The sequence below is a fragment of the Arachis hypogaea genome, chromosome 11 (assembly GCF_003086295.3).
Source record: "Arachis hypogaea cultivar Tifrunner chromosome 11, arahy.Tifrunner.gnm2.J5K5, whole genome shotgun sequence".
NCBI lineage: Eukaryota > Viridiplantae > Streptophyta > Magnoliopsida > Fabales > Fabaceae > Arachis > Arachis hypogaea.
The window spans coordinates 146272554-146295425 of record NC_092046.1 but is presented as its reverse complement, the minus strand read 5'-3'; the positions used below and the strand labels follow the sequence as shown (position 1 = coordinate 146295425).

The 22872-nt window shown below is 32.8% G+C and overlaps 3 protein-coding genes across 6 annotated transcripts; 1 reads left to right on the top strand and 2 right to left on the bottom strand.

Moving 5' to 3' along the window:
- Window positions 1-3589: 3589 nt before the first annotated feature.
- Window positions 3590-14263, bottom strand: LOC112723384 (protein ENHANCED DISEASE RESISTANCE 2-like). Of its 4 annotated transcripts, none has more exons than XM_072207961.1 (23): window positions 13243-14234; window positions 13045-13084; window positions 12828-12902; window positions 12609-12662; window positions 12080-12145; window positions 11753-11811; window positions 11274-11350; window positions 10833-10949; window positions 10075-10109; window positions 9011-9111; window positions 8834-8929; window positions 8134-8198; window positions 7650-7721; window positions 7273-7443; window positions 6722-6924; window positions 6507-6573; window positions 6182-6357; window positions 5759-5860; window positions 5577-5624; window positions 5031-5174; window positions 4853-4948; window positions 4350-4451; window positions 3590-3977 (listed from the first exon to the last, which is right to left on the bottom strand). In XM_072207961.1, the coding sequence occupies exons 3-23, from the start codon at window positions 12864-12866 to the stop codon at window positions 3885-3887; spliced, it is 1983 nt and encodes a 660-aa protein (XP_072064062.1). In that variant the 5' UTR covers window positions 12867-12902; window positions 13045-13084; window positions 13243-14234; the 3' UTR covers window positions 3590-3884. The 4 variants fall into 4 exon arrangements, with proteins under 4 accessions (XP_072064062.1, XP_025630528.1, XP_072064061.1 ...); XM_025774743.3 differs by having other exon boundaries at window positions 13675-14219; XM_072207960.1 differs by lacking the exon at window positions 13045-13084 and having other exon boundaries at window positions 13675-13922; window positions 14025-14219.
- A 2538-nt stretch (window positions 14264-16801) lies between these two features.
- Window positions 16802-21789, bottom strand: LOC112723381 (sugar transport protein 7). Its single transcript, XM_025774740.3, has 4 exons — window positions 21052-21789; window positions 20057-20376; window positions 18957-19583; window positions 16802-18622 (listed from the first exon to the last, which is right to left on the bottom strand). The coding sequence occupies exons 1-4, from the start codon at window positions 21194-21196 to the stop codon at window positions 18206-18208; spliced, it is 1509 nt and encodes a 502-aa protein (XP_025630525.1). The 5' UTR covers window positions 21197-21789; the 3' UTR covers window positions 16802-18205.
- LOC112723383 (uncharacterized) lies at window positions 16910-17963 on the top strand. The gene has a single exon (XM_025774741.3). It carries the CDS (start codon window positions 16910-16912, stop codon window positions 17453-17455), a length of 546 nt encoding a protein of 181 aa, XP_025630526.1. The 3' UTR covers window positions 17456-17963.
- Window positions 21790-22872: the final 1083 nt, after the last annotated feature.

Here is a 22872-nt window from a genome sequence, read left to right as displayed (position 1 = left end):
AATTTTTTATAAACAAATCAGAGTTTAGAATAAGCAATAATTTTTTTTAAACAAAGTCAAAATTCAGCAGTAAAGAATAAAGTAAGGCGGAGTGCTTCTTTTCTAGGAAGATAACTAGCAGACTCATTCAAGACTCCCATATATTGGGGCACAGTCACTCACACGTGGATTGGATAGAACTTGAAAAAAGAAAAAAGACGTATTGGATACCACTTTGCTTAAAGAAACTCTCCATACGTGGGCCTTACGTGTTGAGATGAAGTGTAATTGGAGTACAGTCACCCAAACTGACCAGAACTCAGACTTAGATTTATGGACAGTAAACAGTCATCGATCAGCAGGTGAAATTGGAATTAGCAAACCTAACCTCAAAATTAGAATTATACTTTTTTTTCAGGTGATATTGGATTGGATAGAACTTGAAAGAAGACATACTGGATACCACTGTACTTAAAGAAACTCTCCACACGTGTTCCCTTACCTGCTGAGATGAAGTGTAATTGGAACACAGTAACCCAAACTGACCAGAATTCAAACTTAAATTTATGGACAGCAGACCGTCATTAATCAACATGTGAAATTGGGATCAACAAATCTAACCTCAAAATTAGAATTATATTTTTTTTCAACCTGAAAGAAGACATACTGGATACCACTGTGATTAACAAAACTCTCTACACGTGAACCCTTACCTGTTGAGATGAAGTGTAATTGGCACACAGTCACCCAAACTGACCAGAATTCAGACTAGACTTAGATTTATGGACAACACACAGACATTGATCAGCAGGTGGAATTGGGATCATCAAAACTAACCTCAAAATTATATTAATAATTTTTTTTTCAAGTGATATTGGATTGGAAAGAACCTAAAAGAAGACATACTGGATACTACTGTACTTAAAGAAACTCTCCACACGTGGGTCCTTACCTATTGAGATGAGGACATAGTCACCCAAACTAACCAGAATTCAGACTTAGATTTATAGACAGAAAACAGTCATTAATTAGCAGGTGGAATTGGAATCAACAAACCTAACCTTAAAATTAGAATTATACTTTTTTTCAGGTGATATTAGATTGGATAGAACATAAAAGAAGACATACTGGATACTACTGTGTCTAAAGAAACTCTCCACACATGGACCCTTATCCGTTGAGATGAAGCGTAATTAGGGCACAATGACCCAAATTGACCAGAACTCAGACTTAGATTTATGGACAACAGACGATCATTGATCAGCAGGTGAAATTAGGATCAGAATTTAGAATAATTCAGAATATATTCAGAATAAACAATAACTATTTTATAAATAAAGTAATCGTATCAGAGTTCAAAATAAATAATAACTTTTTATTTTTGTCCTTTGAATAGATCTATAGACTTCATACATATCAGGTTCATAATAAATAATAACTTTTTATGAATAAAGTAACCATATTAGAGTTAAGAATAAATAATAATTTTTTATTTTTATCCTTCAATTGGATCTATAAACTTTTATCAGGTTCAGAATAAACAATAATTATTTTATAAATAAAGTAACGTACCTGAGTCAGAATAATTAATAAATTTTTATTTTTGTCCTTTTATTGGATCTATAGACTTTCGAATTTAGAGTACATATCAGTATCAGGTTCAGAATAAACAATAACTTTTTATAATCAGAGTTCAGAATAAATAATACCTTTTTTATTTTTGTCCTTTGATTAGATCTATAGACTTTTGAGTTCAAAATACGTATTAGGTTTAGAATAAACAATAACTTTTTTTTGAAGTAAAGAGAGCTCAACACAACAAGTTGGAGCGTTAAATTAAACAATAACCACCAAACAACAGCTGACAACTCAAAGTTTATATCTACCCCTAAGTTAGATAATTTTGTTTATATCAATAAATTTTTATTTTTGTCCTTTAATTGGATCTATAGATTAATTTCTGAGTTTAGAATATATATCAGTATTAGCCTATTAGGTTTAAAATAAACAATAACTTTTTTATAAATAAAGTAACGTACGAGAATTCAGAATAAATCATAATTTTTTATTTTTATTTTTTATTGAATTTATAGACTTCTGAGTACGTATCAGCTTTTTAATAAAAGAAAAAATGAAATAAAATTTTAAACTTTAACATAATGACAGAAAAAAGAAAAATAATAATAAAATAAACTAAAGTATCTTAAAACAATTCACTCAAATTACTATATATCTACTTCAAGACCTTAAACATCTAATGGTATGGCAAATTTAGATTTCAATTGATAAATAAAATGAAATCCTTGCAATTTATTGCAAGCATTATCTATTTGATAGTAGTTAAAATTTTAAATTAACTTTTAAAATTTTTCAATATCCTAATCTTAAATATAAAATTTTTACTAAGTTAGATAATTTTGTGTGTTTACAAGTTTAATGCACTTTTTCGATTTTATATAAAATTTTAAGTTTATGCTTATTTCCATTACAAGGATAACATGTTACCAATAGTTTTATATTTAGATAGATGATAATTAATTATCAGATATTATATTACATATTAATAGTATTTAATTTTTTTTTGTACTTTTTTTGAAGTGATACTTTGTCTCCATATGTTACGAATTTAGAACAAATTTAAAAATAAAATAAAATAAAAAATAAAAACACAACCAACCTCAGTCAAAATTGCTAAGTCAATAATAATGTTTGTAACATAAATATAAATCGAAATAATTACGTTTGACTTACTAGGATAGAGAACAAATTAGGGGTGAGCACGACTCGGTTTGGTTTGGATTTGTATTTTTTTATACATGTACCTGAATAAAACCAAACTGATTAAGAACGGATTGGTTCGATTCGGGTAATTGGGTACCCGATGACTTTGAAATTCATAAAAAAAAAAACTAAATTTTTATCTTAAAGATTCAACAAGTACAATAAACATGTAACATCAATAGAAATAATCCAAACATATTAATCACCAAATAAATTAAAAACTAAACTCATTAAAATCAAAACATATTAATAATGAATAATCATTGTCTAATGGAAAAGCCACACATATATATATATATATTTTAATTAATTAATATATGATCGAGTTCGCGAGTTGGTTCGGGTTCCGCACCCCCAAAACCGATACCCGAACCAATCACTAACAAAAGTTATCGATTTGGTTCGAGTTGGACCCGATTACCCGTTGATTTCAGAACCAATTTAGTTGATTCGGTTCGAGTTCGGACGGATAATCGGATACCCGCTATCCATGCTTAACCCCATAACAAATCAAAGTAAATCGTATTGAGAATATTTGATTTAGTACGGTGTCAAAATAATTCGAAACAAATAGCTGAAAATATTTCTTCCATGTAAATGGCTGGGTTAATAACAATATTTGTAACATATACTTATCCAAGGTCATTAGTAAAGAAAGAGTAAAATACCATTTAAAAATATGGTCTGTTAATGTTATACATAATTTATTAATAGAATGATGATAGAAAATATGTATAATATTTCATTAACTTTCTGATTAGTCTAAGATCGAGAATTTGAGAAACAAAAATTTAAATGGAAATGTATATTAGTTTTTTAAAACTAAGTCTCTGGCTAATTTCTCTTCTTGCTTTCATTCCTGCTAGAAGCAAACAAAGTCATGCATATTGCATATATTTTAACAAACAATAGCTTTTCATTCTTGTCCTATAATTGAATGTATATTCAGACTTGTATGAGTTGTATCAGCTCCTTAATGAATTATCTTTTAATTCAAAAAAATAAAATAAAATAAAATTTCACACTTTAGCTAGCGTAGTGACAGAGAGGAGAAAAAATAATAATAAAAGAGACTAAAGTATCTCCACAATTCATTCAAACTATTATATATCTACTCCAAGGCCTTAAACCTCCAATGGTACTGCAGTTTCAGGTTTCAAACGATTTAATCTAACAGTTCCAAGAATATACTCTGGCAACTCCTCCTCCTCCTTCGCCTGCAAATCAATTGATAAATAAAATGATATTATTGCAAGTGTTATCTATTTGATAATAGCTAAAATCTTAAATTAACTCTTAAAATCTTTCAATATCATGATTTTGAATGTAAAATTTTTACTAAGTTGGATAATTTTATGTTTTACAAGTTTAATATACTCTTTCGATTTAACATAAAATCTCGATTTTCTGCTTATTTCTATCACAAGGATAATATATTACGAATATAGTTTTATATTTAGATGGATGGCAATTAATTATTAGATATTATATTACGAATTAATAGTATTCAACTTCCTTTAATCTTTCTTCGAAGTTATGTTACGAATTTAGGATAAAATTTAAAAATAAAAAATAAAGGCACAACCAACCTCAATCAAAATTGCTAGGTCAACAACAATGTTGGTAACATATCCCAGAACAAGGCCGATGACACCCCTAGCCACAGAGGACGATCCAATGTCCACATCAATCTGCATGATACAGAAAATTACTTTTGGAAGTGACTAGGCAAAATATGAAAATGGAAGCAAAATTACATCAATGCCAGAGATCAATTTCAACAAGAATGTTGAATTGTGTGTCTCTCTTCTTGAGATAAGAGTGTGTAACAATGTTTTCTACGTAAAATAGCATAAGAACTTCATGGGCACACAAGACAAAACAATTATAACAGTGACCACACAGTACACATATGAACATATGAATAAAGCAGAATGTTTAACTCAACATTTTTCCATAATTTTGAGAACCAACATTAAACTAATTTTCACTTCTTAACTTGACATGCCAATGCCACAGCCAAATTAATGATCATCAAATCATCATCTAAGTCCAGTGGTCATAGAGGAGAAAATGCTAAGGCTGGCCTTACCTCCAAAAAATTATCTTGTCTAAAGTATTTACATGTCACAGCTTTCCCTAACAAGCAAGCTTTTGTTCCAACGGCTCTCTTAACCATCCAATATCCCTGCATCCATTGAAAACAGCTAGCTGCTCAACACTACCAAGCATCAAACAGGGTATATAACATTTTACAGTGAACCACGCACCTCAACTATGCTTGGAATAAGTTTGAATCTTGAGTCCCGAAATGCATCACTTCCATTTACAAACTTAGCCAATAGAGAATCTTTATTTATAGGTCTGTCAGCCGCAAAATACAGAACCAGACTATAGTTCGGTTTAGCAGGAACCTGATGTCGATGAAAGCAAAAGAAATCTTCTTGAGAAACTGATTTATAAGCATACACAAATTTATGATCCCAATTGAACACCATTTCAGAAAAATCAAGCACTACATTAATGCTTCCTGAGTTATTCAACAGGAAAGCCAGTGAAGGCATCAAACATATTCCACTATAAACACCATACTTTTAAAGTTAATCAATTCTGCATTCAATGACATTGGCTTAAAATTATGGATTATCAGCTATAGATACTTTCATGGTACGTATAGCTGGGGATGTGGGAGATTCACAATAGTCATATAGTTTCATGGTACCTAATAATGGCTTTTTTTAACACAGTTTCTTGAACACTTCTGCATTAAATGGATTTCACTTTGCAATAAAAAAGGAAAAAAATAATATCCATACCTGAAGATTAATGACAAGGATAAATGGAAGCTTTTTCCCAGCTTCCGACTGCAATTCAAAAGGAGGAACATATGAGAACAAGTTAATTGATAGTTTAGTATCTTAGCAGAAAGATTTATCAGCATGCCCAAACAAATCAAACATCTCTTCTCCATCTCTACTTAATAAAAACTTCGTTTTACCTGAACCAGACATCTAGGATGCAGAGCAATTTTGTCTACAGATTGTTCGACTGTGAACCAATCAACTGCTATGAGCCTCAAAAGCGGATCTCCTCCAACTACCTGCGTCATAAATTTCCATGTCCATAATATTCAGCCAAAACCAAAAAATATACAACAAAACTATGCACAAGCAGATAAAGATATATTTTAAAATATGTATAGTTCTTTAAGTTGAAAGATATATTTGAATTCACATAATTGATTAGAGTTTACATGATCAATATGCATGCCCGGATGCCCCTCCACTGAAAGGACATCTATAGGTAGAAAGCTTAAGGACAATGAAGCACATGTACACAATAACAGCATTACTTATCATCCATGTAGACATACGAAAGTTCCTTTCCCACTGTAACCAACCAACTTAAATGGTCAACTCACCTTAGAATTATCTTTAAGATAGTTCTTTCCCCTGATCATAAATCCTTTTCCACTAGGAGAAGTCCAACAATTTGTGTCATTGTCATCCTTTCCTTCGTGTAAAGAACCACGCAAATCACTTGGGTTAATACTGACAGGTGTAACATGGGGATCCAATTCTTCACTCAGAACAGGAGCTGCATGCCATAATTACATAAGAATGAAATTCTGAATGCAGAGAAGAAAATTGAAAATTTAGAGTTTGCATAAAGGTTAACTAGTTGCTTATGCCAAATTGCCTACAAAAAGGACCTAGCAAATAACAAAAAACAAAGAAAAAGCTGACCTGCAGTTCGCTTCAAAGCTAAGGTTGTGATGGCCCATGATACATTCTTTAGTTTGACTCTTGGCCCCTGACAAATTGAATACAGTGTCAAAATATGTAAAAACTAAAAAAAAATACTTTCTGTTCTATTACTAATCAATCACATACAAACAGGACTTATTGCTGCTGCATACTACTTCTACAGTTGAAAGGTATAATCAACTAAAGTAGGAAACCTTTTCATAATTTTTATCATCATCATCATCACTTTCTTCATCTGACGATGATGATTCAGCAGCAATTGCATCATAAAACTCATCTTGCACTTCATCCTCATATTCACCACTGGAAATGGAACCATCAGAGCTTTTGGGATGTACAATTGTGGTGGCATATTCTTGATGTAGTATTGGATTGGCAGTGATATATTCCTTTAGACCTAAATCAATAATAATTAAGAACAATATTAAATGCATCCAGAAGATTATTCACAAACAATTTGTTGAATTATACAAAGCATGCTAATAGCTCATAGCATGTAACTTTCTAAATTGTTTTCCTGAAAGAGTGAGCAACAAAGCTAAATGATTAGTTTGGACCACTAATTATGATAATTGGATTCTTAGTCATAGTGATTCTAGACAATCCAAGCAGTAGGGAGCCATAAAGAGTGGACTGGTGATGAGAGGTTTTGGTAGTTTGCAAAAGATCATAACTATAGATTCAAATCTTAGTGCCATTGTTGTACCAGAGATATTAGATGTTAACAATAATTTGAACACTTTACCTGCCACTTGGGATAATAATGCATAAGGAACAGTCCTCTCAAATTTTGAGCACTGGCTTTTCTTCCATTGATGCCAGGAACTAGAGTCAACCTCCAAAGTATGGGTAACGAGACATCTTGGGCTATTCAACCCCATAGGTGTGTGCAAATTTCTAATTTCCCATGCAGATGCTGCATTCATAATACAACACATTGAAGAACAATGATCAGGGGCCTAAAAAGTACAGAAGTCAGAGGTATATTTTCTACTATACTCTTTCTTCCCCCTTGTCAGAGGATTCCCATAAAGTTCTGACAGTAGCAGAAGATTAAGAGAGTTTCTACCATAAGCAAGATAAACTATTCAGAAAGGAACAAATATGCAGTTTCTATCTTACGATTAATTTTTGCACGTCGATATCCAGATCTTTGAGGCTTTTTCTTATGTATCGCCGGAAATTGTAAAATAGCTGCATGAATTAAATACATTGAAGACTTCAGCATATATTGTCCAGGTAAGTCAAAAAAACAAGGTTTCCAAAAAAATGCAAGAATCATCGCTGATGCTCAATGTTAATCAAGATTACAACCACCATAGTAATACAAAACCTCTGTGCTAAGGAACTGTAACATGTTTACATAAAATTAGTCATCATGATTCATGAAAGCATAAAATAAGAAATAACATTTCTGGAGCATTGATGCATTTTAATTTTTAATACATATCTTGCAAAAGTCTTAGTCTCTCGAAAATTCCTCAGGCAAGTGAAAAGACGTGATAACATCAAAATTTAAAACTAACAACAAAAGTAAATAAATTAACTCTTGACTCTTGAGCACAAAAAGAGCTTAAGCACATGATCACAGTATCCGTATTCTTACTATATGCTCCATCTTGTCCACGAAACCATTGCCTAGAGAAGACAAAATCCTGCTTTGAATGCCACCTGAGCAATCATGAATGCAGATTTTAAGTAAAACATGATTAAGTTAAAAAAAAATTATAGTAAAACTTGCTTTCTGTTCACTGATTGAAAAAGATTAATAAGGAAGAAATGTGATGTTAGTTAGCACATGAATTCATCAAAGTGAACTGCAGCCTAGATTGACAAATAAATAAATAAAGTTAGCAAATTATGATATGAAGTTTTTATTAGCAAATTATGATATGAAGTTTCTAGAATTTAAGGAATCTAACAAAATTGAAGTATCAGTCACCAGGAAATCAAATTAGGCAGTGATAAGAACTTTTATTTTAAAGGAGGAATATAAAAAGTTAAACAGATTAGTAAGAATATTTAAAAAAAAAAATAAAACAAAGATTTAATTTTGTTGTGCCTTAAAAGCACAAGTTAATAGTAGAGTAATAAAAACTTTTTTAAGTTTTTAATGTATTCAATTCATTGGAAATGTAAAGAAGTTATCTTTTCAATAACTTTTGGTAAAACATTTTCTTTTATGGTGCTTTCAAAAGTGTTCTTAGGACACATGTTAGCAAGACCCTAAAAAAAGGGGGGTTGGGGGATCTAGAAACAGAAATTTCAATGTTTGAAATTTCAAAAGATTAACACTAAATGATTACCGGGATAGATACTTAGGATCATATGTCCCATAAACAACATCGTAGTGTCCATCATAAGATTCCACCAGCTCCAAGTCACACATCAAAATATCCCACCTGCAGAAAACAAAAATTACAAGGGAGACTAATTTGCCAACATGTTGTCAAGACTCTCCACACATTCTATAGGCAACTTACTCATATCTTTGCCGTTGGTCAGTGTTCAAAATCACCTCAAAAACTGTATCAGCAGTTGCATCAATAACACCAACGGACTTTGCAAGAACGCCCTTACCATTCTGCAAAGAACAAAATGAATGTCAAACAAAAGGAATCAGATTTATTTTTCTGTCCTACCAAAAGTGAATTAACACATGAAATTTCAATTGGTTTAAATGTGAAAGCAAGAAAATAATAAAAAAATAAAAGAAGAAGAAGAAATCAGATTACCAAAGCTACATAGAAAGCACGTTCAAACAACTTATACATTTACACAACTAAGAAAGGAATGTCAGATGGCTCATTGTTATGAAAGGGAAATTTTCAGGTTACAAAGAGACATGGTCAAGGCTTTTATTGACAATATAATACTATTTACAGCCTGGAACACAAAATCCATTGAATTTTTTCCATATAAGGGACATCAATATGCGTGAAATGTACCCTATTGCCGATGGCTAAAAGAATAAAAAGGTAAAAATTACTTTGTGAAAATGTGATGATAACTCTGTTACAACTATAAAGAGAAAACAGAGTACTAGATTATCGTTGACAATTCTATTACCAGAAGAAATCAAGGGCATCCCAATTTGGTCAAGTAATGACATCAAAAGTTATTAAGAGCAAGAAGTTTCTAAGACTAACCAAATGCTAGATCACAAAGAAGAAATCAATATTTGACGTGGAACAACTGCACATGTGACTTAATTCTTAAATCGGAGCAAGTTCCTTTTGCAATATCAAAAGTATATTAATACCAGGCTTTAGATGAGAGATCTATTTGATTCACAATAAAACATTCATAATATTGTTCCTAATCTTAAGAATCCGGGTTCTGTAGTTTCTTTTGAAACAGCCAGATTCCAGCTGAGAATCAAGTATTTGATATTATAAGAATCAGCAACAAGTATTATACTCGAAACTCCTGTTAGAATACAAACGTGAAGGCAAAGCTAGGGTTCCCTAGTTTCCCAAAAATATGTTGTTAATTATCATTGACGGGCATTTACACCCCTCCCCAAATAAATGAATGCTTTACATACCTTGCGATCAGAAACATCCTCGAAGATTCTTATACCTGAAACCACAAACCAAAGGCATCAAGAGGAATAACAATAGATTCAACTATAATATTTTCTCTTATAACTAAAATGAACAAGAAATAAGTAGGAATAACCATAAGCAGAAGCGTCATCATTTACAAGTCAAACAACCAAATCGTGCACCAAAAGCACAAAGATGTCATGGTTTTATTTGGTTATAACCTTTAGGATTCAAGGGATGTAACAACCCGACATATGATGCCTATAATAAATGAAACACCTATAATTAATAAAAGCCCTTATGGTAGATGCAATTTGTAACACTTCAAGGAAATTAAGTTGCTACCTTGCAATTAATGACAGCTTTTGACCTTTTGATAAGAACTTAATGCAACAAGATTTTATTTTTCTATTCCAGATGAACGACAATTTCAGTGAGAGGCTACAGGAGCGCAGGATAGTCCCTCCAAAATTTCACCTAATTTACTCATTGAATTAATTGCTGGATTGTAATCCAGAGGACCCTGGCATCCAAATCATCCTCCGCTCAAACCCCAAAGTTGGTGTTACCATTATAGATTATAGAGGGCCTTTAATTACAACAATTTATACTTGTTCAAATGAGAACTTTCTTACAGCTTCTGGATGTCTTCCAATTAAAGAATTTGATCAATATTAATAGATCACTGAAGGAAGAAATCAGTATTAGAGCAGCCAAAGTATGCCTTACTAGAAGTTTGAGGGACAAGAAAAAGTACCAGCTGTGGTAAGCACACATTTCCACTTGTGTGCTTCCAATGCATCTCCACTATCTCCTTCAAAAGCATCTGGCCTAACTGCCAACTTCGATGATTGGCGTAACAATGTCTCCGGGCCTTTCAGAATGAAAGAGCAAGTGTCATTTTAACTGTATATGAAGAGAAACGAGAGAAGCACATGGATTCCGAGTAAAATATACAACCACTATTAGTCTTGAATCATACTTTCACAATTGCAAAACTTCTGGTGCATATCAACACTGAAAAAGATGTCTCTCTTTTTGAAATAAGAAACAAAAATAGATGCCCTATTACACTATGATAACCTTCAAAACATGTAATATGCCATGCAATACAAAACTTATCAATTCAATTATGTAGCTAGTGATTCAGAAGCACACATCGTGAATATTATTCACAAAACCGTGCATCTTTTTTTACCTTGGCCAATTCTTATAAGCTTTCTCAATCCACGGGCATACCGCCTCACTCTAGGCCGATGTCCTTCAAGGTTGATCCTTCACAACATAAAGAGCAGTGAAATAATCAGTAACTCAGTTTTTATGGTAAATCATCCAATACAAGGAAACCTTTAAGACATGCCACCAAATAATGATCCCAACATGCAGATATTTCATTAAGCATAATTGATGACCATGAATATGTTAACTTGAACTGTATGCCTAACTGAATGACTTGAAACTTGAAAGTATTTATAACCATCATAATTCCAATATTTTATAACAAAAACTGAAAAGGTCAGACATTGAAAGATCAAAGAAGCAAAAGGAATCCTATGCTAATATTTATGATACAAATTCATTATTAATCATTAATACAGCTTGCTGAATAGAAAATTCAACAACTGTTAATTCTATCAAATATCAGTAGAGTGAATTTCAAGTGAGGAAAAATCATACTCGGCCTCCATGTTTAGTTTGTCCCTAGCACTGCCTCCTTTTGACAGCTCATACTCAGCCTGCAGAGGGCATATCTCCAGTAAATTCAAAACACATGAAAAATATGGTAAATACCAACATAGTTGCTTGATATATAAATTCTTTTAACTAGCAAGGCAGACACTCCCAAAACCTTCATAGGCAAGGAAAATTTATATGTTTGAAAAGTTCATAAGAGGAACTCTTATACAAACCCTGCCACAGAAATAATTTCCTGCCTCCATTAGACTTGGGTTGTCAATGAAATCTTTGGGTTAAAACTGTAACCGTCTTGTTTCTTTCTTATACCTGTTGTTTGGCATGATCAAATGCTTCTATCCATCCCCGAGCTTCGCCAGCTGAAGCACAAGCAATCTACAAAAGATATACATTATATAATCTTATTTCTATACTGTGAGGAGGATCGCTTATTCTCCTTTTTTCTTGTATTTTCTTCTTTGTCTTAATGAAATTCCAATGGGTTTTGAATCCCTGAAGCCTACATCAAGCTTATTACAAATTTACAATGGATCAGGCACTTATTTTTTCCAGGATATTAACAAATTACACTAGCTGAGTAGCAGTCCACCTGAAAAAACTGGGAGTAAAGTAATTTACACCAGTTATAGGTGAAATAAGTTATGATACATAGAGCTTTGGTACGGGTGGTGTCTACTTTTTTTATATAATAGTATGAAAGCAACTAAATCATGTTTTCTCCAAATCGTATAACTTAGCCCCCAAAAAAAATTGTTACAAAAAGCTGCTATACTTGTTAAAACATATGTTCCATAGCAAGTAGGACCAACAATTACTAGAATTCAAAATTACAACTTACTTCTCCCTTTTTGGCCTCATCTAATCTGTTGTAAAACCTTAAAACGTAAACATCCTGGGGAAAAAACAAAAAGTATTTAGCTTCTACCAAATTTACAAGGTAGTAATTCATATCCATGAAAACCACATAATAAAATCGTAGTAAAATGAACCTCACAGAGTATGTTCCTTCAGAACCAATGTCAAATCAGCTTAAGCAAACAAATGCATATGAACTTACCCCATTGTTGACCTTCCGACGGCCTAGCTCCTCCACCATTAGTGTGGGCCCAACAACTCCCTGCCTGATGGGTTTCTGGACAAAGAATAATTTCAACATCAAGAAACAGGCAAAAAATGGGGGACGAAATTGAAGAAAGGTGGAAAGTAGGCAATGAAATTGGGTGCGTGTGAAAATACTAATCTATATAAATTCATAAAAGATCATTGAAACCAACCTATATGCATGTTCAACTGAAATCACTAATTCGTTGTAATCTATCAAACAAAACGAAATTTCATTAGCAAATAAAAATGTGAGGAGCAACAAGGGCTGGCTCAACTGGTAGGATTAAACAACATCAACAAAAAGACATGGGAACCTGAGTAGGTTCATTGTAGTTAAGTGGTCTACGAATTACTAGCATATGGTTCACCTAGTCAGTTGGGTGTTCCCATGAAAATGTGCAATTGATGACAGAAGCTCAAATTCTTAACTAGTCAAACATGCTCCATTTATCCTTGTAATCCAGCACACGAGTCAACTCTAGAATTTCACTCACAAATTCAAGCTACGAAAGTTCCACACCCTCTAATGCCAAAAGCCGGTGCTGATCCTAGTTGTAATCTATTTCAAGTGACTCTTGCAAGTTTCTTTTAGCTAAATACACAAATCAATCATAAGCTTCAAGAGTTGTTAAACATTTTGCAATACACAATCAGCATAATTAAACACCATGAATTTTCAATTTCTCCATCCAAAAATGAGCAGCAGCATTGACTAAAGATTACAAAGTCTCAACAAGGAAGTACAGAGTACACAAAAGAAAACAAAGCATAAGCAGCAGAAAAGGGAGCGGGAGCATTACAATGCCAGGGTTATCGTGAGGATCACGCTTGTACATGAAGACATTCTTGCCCCTAATGAAAAGGAATCGGAGGTGACAGTACTCGTGACCAATGGAATTAACTCCAAGGTGATAAACCCAACCGAAATACTCGAACATCCCTTTCTCATCGCTGCTGCTCCGCTCCGAACCTCCGCTACCGGACTTGTTCAACGCCGAAGCAGCTGCCTCCATCAAATCCAGCAGCGGTGACTGTATAGAACCAACTCCTACAACAACAGATCTTTGGCACTGATTTCAACTTCGATTAATTGTTTTTTTTTTTTTCTTCTGAAAATTAATCAGCCTTTATTTTTTTTCCGTTGAAGAACCTTGTTGGCACACGCAGCAAGGTTGGGTCCCACAGTTGAGCAGAGCGTCAAAGTCGAAGATGGTTTGTCATATCTTCTCATCTACTACTCAGTAATCGCATGGTCAATGCGCTGGACACGCCATGCTCCATGATTCTCTCTCCATTGTTCTTTCTACTTGGACATTTGGACGGTGACTCCTTATGCTTCTTTCCTGTCTTTTTCTCCTCCTCATATAAATATTTATATTTTGGTACTTTGGGTTAGTCAATGCATTGCAGGAATTAATAATAATAATAATAATGACAATAATTAAAAATAGTAGACTATAACTTAAATGACATAATTTTTTCGTACTTATTTAAAAGTCTTCAATTCGAATTTCACTAGTAACTTTAAAAAAAATAACAATAATTAAAAATAATAAAGCAAAAACTTAATTTATACAAATGGCTTTATAACCATAATAGATCAAAGTGTACCACTCTTTATACAAGTGACGAATGGCATTTAAGCAAACTTTTTATTGAAACGTTTAAAAAATTATTTAGAAGGTTAAAAAATATTAATTTCTAGATTATTTTTTTTATTTTTGTCACTCGATTAAAGCTAAATTGCCACAAAAAAAAAGTCACTTAAAGTAAAAATTACTAAAATTTTAAAGATTAAAAGTATCTTATTTTTAATAAACACAAAAATCTCATTAAAAATGGATCTATATATAAAGTCACTATTATTTGAATGTCTCTTTATATTTTGTGCAACTTTTTAAAATTACTATGAGAAATATTCTTTGTACATTAAAATCAGTCACTAATGTATTTGTATATAAATATATATGTGATTTAATTTATTTTTAATATATATTTATATTTTAGTATGTATTTTATACTGATGGTTAATTTTGGTGGCTAATTTTAGTGTACACGTACCATAACCCAATTACTATCTTTAAGAAAAATATGTTTTCGAGATTCAAAATGTGATTTCTTTCTTTCATAGATCATTTTATAGAAAAAATAATTTTTAAAAATAATAAGTTGACAGTTTTTTTTAAGATAGAAGTTTGATTTGAATTCACAATTTGTAAGTGGTTATATGTCATTTAAATTATAGTTTGCTAGCAATAAATTCACAATTTATTCATACATTAAATTAGTAACTAAACTGTTAACTTATTTTCTTTTAATTTTTATTTGATGATTTGTAATTATTTAATCATTTAACTGTACAAAATTGAAATTTATTAGTCAAAGTTAAACAAGTAAAGTTTGTTAGTCAAAAATTGTCTATGTCATTTCATAAATGCTATTTCGTCAAATCCAAAATAGCAAACTATCTAATAAATTACCAAATACATAAGCGGGAGGCATATATGGCTTGATATGCTAAATTTAAAAGTTCATTTATATTTTAGGATTTGATGCTATTAGACCGATCTTAACAGACTCAATATTAAACGTAGTTTACATGACAAAAATGAAGCAGATTAAACTTATATTATGTAAGTTAAGATATGAATATTTATTGTTCTAATTAATTCTATTTTTACTATTGCTAATCTCCTAATTATTATATTATTGAATAATAAAGAGATGTATATATTTGGATTTAAAATTTAGCTAGGCTAAGTAGTGAATGAAATTCTTAAATATTGTATGTGTATATAATATGGATAAATTTATAATGATTAAAATTAAAAATTATCTAATCCATTTGATAAAAAAAATGTACAGGTATATTTCTCGTCCAAGTTATTTTTTCCCCTTCTTTTTTAAAGCTATTAAGACTTCCTGCATTATATGTGATCGGTCAATTTATATCCTATGTCTATATATATAATCAAATCTTCGTTCTTAAGCAATCTTCTTAGTTCCTACGGAAGTTATTTCCTTAAGTATATACACTATACACAGACGACTCATTTTGCAAATGAACCATATGTCTCAATCAATCCATTACTTTTCTTTAATGTATGGAGCGAATCCAGTGCAATTAATTACTTAATGAGATTGGTTACTTAGACAACTTCTACTAAAAAAGTATACTACTAAGTGATATTAATATATATAGAGAGAGAATTGGAGATAATTAAAAAAAGAAAATAATAATAATAATAATAAATAGGTAATGAGTGTAGTTATTTTGTTTGTGTAGGATTTGGGTAATTAAATAGAATTTTTGATAATATAATTACATCAAATTCAAAGGATTTTATGTAAAGCAACTTTCACAAAATAAAAAAATTTGTGGTGGTTTAAAATTAAAGACAAAAAGAAAAAGATAGAGGAAGACAAACTTGTCTCTCCTTTTTTAACAAATTGTTTATTTATTTATTTATTTTTGGACTGGGAATTGTTTATTATTATTATTATTATTATTATTTTTTGGACGGGATTTTTTTTTAAGCAGCCCAAATGAATGAGCAATGGGCTTCGGTAGATTTTTGACACTGTAAAGAAAAGGATTAAGAGGCCCAATAAAAAAAAACGTAAAAGAAGATAAACACAGCTGTTTGTCCACGTTCCCACGCAAAGGATAACCCTATACCCGAACCGCCTAACCGTCCTTGGTCATATTCTTGACACGTGTCCATAAATTGGGTCAAGAACAGGGTAGGATAGTAATTTGAGTTAAAGAACAAGCCCGTTAATAAAACATTGAACCTGTCAAATTGCCAAACACCCAAGCAAACCCACCACACCCCGCCAGCAAGGTCGGTTGCCTCGGTTCATGCAAACGCGAATAAACAGTTTCGTTATCTCCACTATAAATTCTCCGAAGTCCGTTTCCACCCTACTCATAATAGAAACTCCCGTTTTGCTATCCCTAACTAATTCCGTACGAACTATTTTCATTTTCATTTTCATTTTCTTTTCATTCTTTCTCTCTCCATTCTGTTGGAAATGGGAACAGCAATTCTTCGTTCCCACGATTGCCTTCAAGGGCGATTTCGCAACGACGCTTTGGCCCTTGCCACCTCACACGTTAGATCTCCAAGATGTTCTAACAACCCTAACCCTAACGTCAATTTCTCCTCTCACCAGAACCGCCGCCGGAAGCGAAGTCCGGTGAACAACCATCACACCATTCGCCACCGGTCTGGCGATCGACCGGCAAAGAAAGTTCCGGCCGCCGCGAGCCTTGTATCTGGCCAAGTCAAGATCCTCAAGAGAGGCGAGAAATGGATCCCGGAGAATAGACACATAGAGGCTCGGGCTAAGAGCGTTGATAATTTGGATCTGTTGTTGGGATCCACAAATCGGTTAGGTCCGGATCCGGTTATGGTGCAGAGGCAGATTATGGTTCCGGTTCCGAAGGATGTGATCTACGCCGGATCGGCGTTTGTTGCGTCTCCGCCTCCGAGCTCCGTTCCGGTTCCCGCATTTTTAGGGAAGAACGGTGCTGCCACGAGCGATCTAAGGCGGTTACTTGGCCTTGATCTGGAATAATCAAAGATAGGATCTGCGATGCGGTGCTGTATTCGGTGGATTAGTTGTTTGTTTGCAGTTTGACTTTACTTTTCTTCCTGCGTAGATGTCTCGACGCGCTTCCTTTATTTTTTCAAGAGGACAAGCCGTTGAGGGCGAGGAAATGAAGAAAGTGTTAAAAGCAAAGCAAAGCGAAGGTTACCTATCATAGGGATGGAAACGAAATGTAATGTTCGATGATGATACTCAATAGGTGATTAGTCAATTAGCTAGTGTTAGTTCTACAAGTTGAATTTGCAAGGGTTGAGCGAAAGTATGATTCTCTTGTACATTCCTATAGTATCGTAATGTGCGTCTGATCTAGAATTTGGATTTAGGTTGTCCCTACCTGTGTGTTCGTTTAATTTCTTTTTTCTCTTCTTCAAAAATGTTAGGAGGTTGGTTGTATTGTGGTGTTCTCCTTCTATTATTACCTATGTAGCTATAGAATTTCATAGTGTAATTCAATAAAATCTCCTTGCATTCTGCAGATTGTTGTTATTCTGATTCCAATTTTTATGGTAGAATTCGAATGTTTATTTTGTGACTCGGCCAAGAAATCAAGCACTTTCAACAGCCTATTCAGAATTCTCCTTTTACTTCGATGTTCACCAATCTACCACTTCGCGATTTCGCCTTTTATGTTCAACTAAATAGCGCTCTAGTTTTGCGCTTTACTTGTTTACATCACTATAAATTTAAGCTTCGTTGGTTTGAAAGAAATGGTCATATTTACGCTGCAGCAGGCAGGACCCTTTTCCAGAACCAGTGTCTTCTCCACATGAATGTCATCTCTTCAATGGGGATGCCCTTGGTTTCAGGTAGGAAAACAGAGACAAATAAGGTCATAATGGTAATCCAGGCAGCAAAGAACAGGAAGATCCCGAACTTGAATGAACAGAGGAGGGACAGAAATGCCTGAGCAATTATGAATGTGAAGAGGAGGTTCACAGAAACTGTGATGCTCTGCCCTGCTGATCGGATCTCCAATGGAAATATCTCGCTTGGGACTGTCCACCCAAGTGGGCCCCATGACCATCCGAATGCCAGAACAAACAAGCAGATCACAACTACAACTAATATTGAGAAGCCTTTGGACAGTTCTCTGTTGTCTCCAAACTTGACCCCCAAGATTATGGCAACTATAACCTGCTCATGTGAAAAATCAAAGTATACTCAAGTAAAACATTTGTTATGATCATCACTTGGCGATACCGTTATCAAGTATATGCTGCTATCTTAACTACTTGAATAATGCATTGTTTCAGCTGCTATTGTTAGTTCTCTGGATCATGTAATAAAACTACATTTATAACTACCAATAGAATTTGCAACTATTGATCTTTTCATTGATGGTTTAGAATTTAGATATTGCACTTTGTTATATAGACTGCAACCTGCACTTTAGCGGACTGTATCCTAGTTTCATTGAGAGCATAATGGGAATTTAGACTAGACAGATATTTGCCAGATATTTGATTACCTGACATGTAATCATTTGTATTCCACCACTGATGAGTAGGGGTCTCCTCCCAAGTCTATCCACTGTTGCTATTGATATGAATGTTGAGGAAGCAAGAACTCCTCCTGTCAAGGCTGAGGAGTAGAGAGATGCTGTTCTGCCAAACCCCATGGTTTGAAATAGCACTGGAGCATAAAATAGAATGGAGTTAATGCCAGTTAGGATCTGGAATGTAGGCATGAAGATTGCCATTACCAACTCTGGCCTGTATCTCTTTTCAAGGATGTTCCTGAAGGGGTGCTTTATTGAGCTGGCCAACTCGCTAGCATCGACCATATCTTGGAACTCTGCATCAACATCATCTGTTCCTCTGATCTTTTCAAGTAGCTTCCTTGCTTTTTCTGTCAATCCTCTATTTACTAAGCTGTTTGGAGTGTCAGGAAGACATATACCTCCCCCAGTCATCAAAATTGCTGGTACTGCAGCCAGGCCAAGAGATAGCCTCCACCCCCATGGTTTAATATTCTGTGTTCCATAATTGACCATATTGGCTGTGAAAATCCCAAAAGTGGTTGCTACTTGAAACATCATGTTAAGGCCTCCTCGAAGATGGGTTGGCGCCATCTCTGACAAATAAAGTGGAACAGCCTTCGAAATACCAGGAAGATAGACAATGTAAGCCCTAAGATACAATATTATCTTCTAATTCAGAAACAATTTCGATAACCATTATATGTTCTATTAGTAAATGGTTTATTCTCTTAAACATCCTCCTAATTACTAAACAGTGGAAGAATTGATTGATTTAAGATTTGATGACACTCGAAGTACTTAAGAGGGTGTTAGGAACATGTTTAGAATGTTATGTCATTACTCATGTTCCATCACACTAACTCTCTTCCATGAACTTTCATGGACTTTCATAGAGATTAAGATAATTAATATTTGAACTTACCCACTTTTCAAAGCCATTTTATGTTGGTATTGGCTAAATCTTGCTTTGAATTGGAATCATATGGTTGCTGTTTTCTAAGCACCCCAATGATGTAATTCAACAAAGCTAGTATTTGCACAAGAAATCAAGAATCAATCACAATTCACAAGTTGAATAATTTTACTACCTGATTTCCAAATCCAATGCCAACACCGAGCATAATCCGGCCTATGATAAGCATTACCAGATTAGCAGCTGCCGCATTTAAAGCTGATCCAACAAGAAAGCTCATACCGCCACAAATGATACTCATACGGCGTCCATACTTCCTAGTAACCGGAGATGCTATCAAGGATGCAACTAAACCAGCAATGTACAGAGAAGAGGTAAATGCAGCAAGCGCCTGACTGTTAAACTTGCAGTAGTTGTTTTCGTGTGCGTGCATTTTCTGCTTGTATACATCAGGGAAGAATTTCTGAAGAAAGTCATCCATAGAAGTAACTCCTCCTGTTAACCAGCATGCATCAGAGAAGTCTTCTTTATGTGACTGAAAATCATGCTTATTTACATAATCTAATTTATAAAATGAAGAAGAATATGAACCATTCAAGAGGGAAAGAGAATATTTTACAGGTCCAAAATCCAAATGGCTATCAAAGAAATAGCATAACAGTGTTGGCCTGTCATGATTTCTACATAAGCCTTGATTTGTTCAGATGCATTAGTTAGAATTCTTCATACATTTTTTTCTCTCTGCCTCTCTCAATTGGATAATAGAAGTTGACAGAATTGCTTACATGTCAAATAGAAACGGAGCCTAATTGATGATTGAATTAATTTGTCAAACAAATCTAGTCTTTTGAAAATATTGGATGATAGTTAATGCTTTGATACACTAACCTAGATAATTATTGGAATGAGAGGAGCTTCACATGCTGCAGATTAGAAAATTAATAATAATCAAGAGTGCAGATAGGGAACCACATGAAATTTTTTGCAATCCTGAGTCTGCAAGTCACAATCTCATTTCTGCAGCATAAATTTGATGTCCCCATGTGTTGAAACAAGAAAAAGTATCTAAATTTTGATTTAGATAATGGATTCTAGAAGAAACTGAACCTAAGGGCAATTAAAACTATGAAATGATGAGAACTATTATTTAGATTTTGATTATGGAAGAACCTGAAATTCCAATATCATAGCCAAAGAGAGAGCCTCCAGTGGCAGCAACAATGCATGTTATGATGACATAAAGTGTGACCCTTCCCTTATATTGTTGTGCCCTCTCCTTAGCCACAGAATCTGTTGCAAAAGATCCACCTGCCATTTCTTCACCTCTCTTGAGAGTCTTCTTCTCTCAGAGAGAAATGAACAATACTTTTTTTCAATGAATGAAGGTCTTTCATACTCATGCTGCTTGAATTTTATAAAATAAGGAAATTCCTGTAGATAAGAACCAAAGAGTTTTATCCAACAAAGACAACTATTTTGATTGCGAAATCATTAATTGAGTTATTATGTAAGTTATTAACTCGTTGACTTGTGTGAAAAGATGCTGTGCTTTCGATGACCGATATTTTGTTGTAATAAAATCTTCTTTAATTAAGTGGTTGAAGCCAAAAAAAACTGTCCTGTTAGGCTGTTATAGTAAATAATATTCAAAACGTTATTATTTTCAATTGAAAATTTTAAATTCAAACAAAAAAGTTACTTGAAAAATAACTTTCTAATGTTTTATTTAATTTATATTGAGCAAAATAATAAAATGCTTTGAACAAACTTATGTGTGTAATATTCTTCAAAAAAATGTCTGTTTTTAAGGTAAAAAACAAGATAGCATAATTTTATGCTTAGTTATTTGGTTTTTATTTTAAGGAAATATTTTTTATTGTTCATGTATTTTCTTATTTTAAGAATTCTAAAAGATTCCATTTCTCTTTTTCCTTTTGTATTCAACAAGTTCATCAATACATCTAGTCATCAAATATTAAATTTATGGACTTTCCTGATGAATTCTCTCATTTTCCCCTGCACGTATCAAATTCTCATTTTGATAACGTTTTCAATTTGGCTACTTTTAATATGTATCAGAATCTATTAATCCAAAGGCCACTTTTCTTATGTGCATATACTAGAACAGTAGCTTTGTATAGATTCTAATTTCTAAGTTTGTTGAGGATGCAAGGGATAGCGCTGAACCCAAAATAGAATTAGGAATATACGGTTTTTCTTTTTTAACAGGTCATTGTACCTGCTTCTGTTTTTTTAGTAACAACTATCTAAATTAGATGGAATTATTTAGATAAAGACATCTAAAATATTTTTTTTAAAAATATTTTTTAGTAATTAAAATTTAACACATATAATCAATTAAATCATGTTATTTTTGTCAAAATTAGGCTAGACAAATTAATTTGACAAAAAAAATGGTGATTTCAGTCTAAATTAATATTATTTTTTATAAAACATAACTATAATACAGAAAATGACTAAATATATATATATATATATATATATATATATTAATTTTGAAAATTCTAAATCCTAATCCTATGATGGCAGAAAAATAAAGAGTTAGAATTTAAAATTCTCAAAATTAATATATATAATAGGAGTATTTTAGTCATTTCTTATAATAAGGATATTGTAATTATTTTCTATAAAAAAATAATATTAATTTAGATCAATTTAAGATTTAATTTACTATTTTTTCGGTTAAATTAATTTATCTGACCTAATTTTGACAAAAATAACATGATTTAATCGATTATATATGTTAAATTTTAATTACTAAAAAATATAAATTTTAGACGTCTTTATCTGGCTCCCAAATTAAATTCGTATGTTCCTAGATTGGCGGTGACAAGGTTAGCATGTGCATAACAGTTTTTCGTGGTAGGTTTATCACATCCTTTTTATTCTGGTGGGTTAAGATTTCCAAAAATGAAAACTTTTGATAGGAAAACAACACATTCTAAACCTACCAACCAATGCATTTTATGC

Bases quoted from the DNA above. Each gene is read 5' to 3' on its own strand.
- LOC112723384 (XM_025774742.2), bottom strand. From the start codon at position 13,887: ATGGAGGCAGCTGCTTCGGCGTTGAACAAGTCCGGTAGCGGAGGTTCG. The intron at 8,199-8,833 runs GTAATCATTTAG...ATGATTGCTCAG, and splicing joins GATCCTAAGTATCTATCCCG to GTGGCATTCAAAGCAGGATT. The intron at 4,452-4,852 runs GTAAGGCCAGCC...TGTATCATGCAG, and splicing joins GACAAGATAATTTTTTGGAG to ATTGATGTGGACATTGGATC.
- LOC112723383 (XM_025774741.3), top strand. From the start codon at position 16,910: ATGGGAACAGCAATTCTTCGTTCCCACGATTGCCTTCAAGGGCGATTT.
- LOC112723381 (XM_025774740.3), bottom strand. From the start codon at position 21,196: ATGGCAGGTGGATCTTTTGCAACAGATTCTGTGGCTAAGGAGAGGGCA. The intron at 20,377-21,051 runs GTTCTTCCATAA...GCTGGTTAACAG, and splicing joins CTATGATATTGGAATTTCAG to GAGGAGTTACTTCTATGGAT. The intron at 19,584-20,056 runs GTAGTAAAATTA...GGTATTTCGAAG, and splicing joins GCATTGGATTTGGAAATCAG to GCTGTTCCACTTTATTTGTC.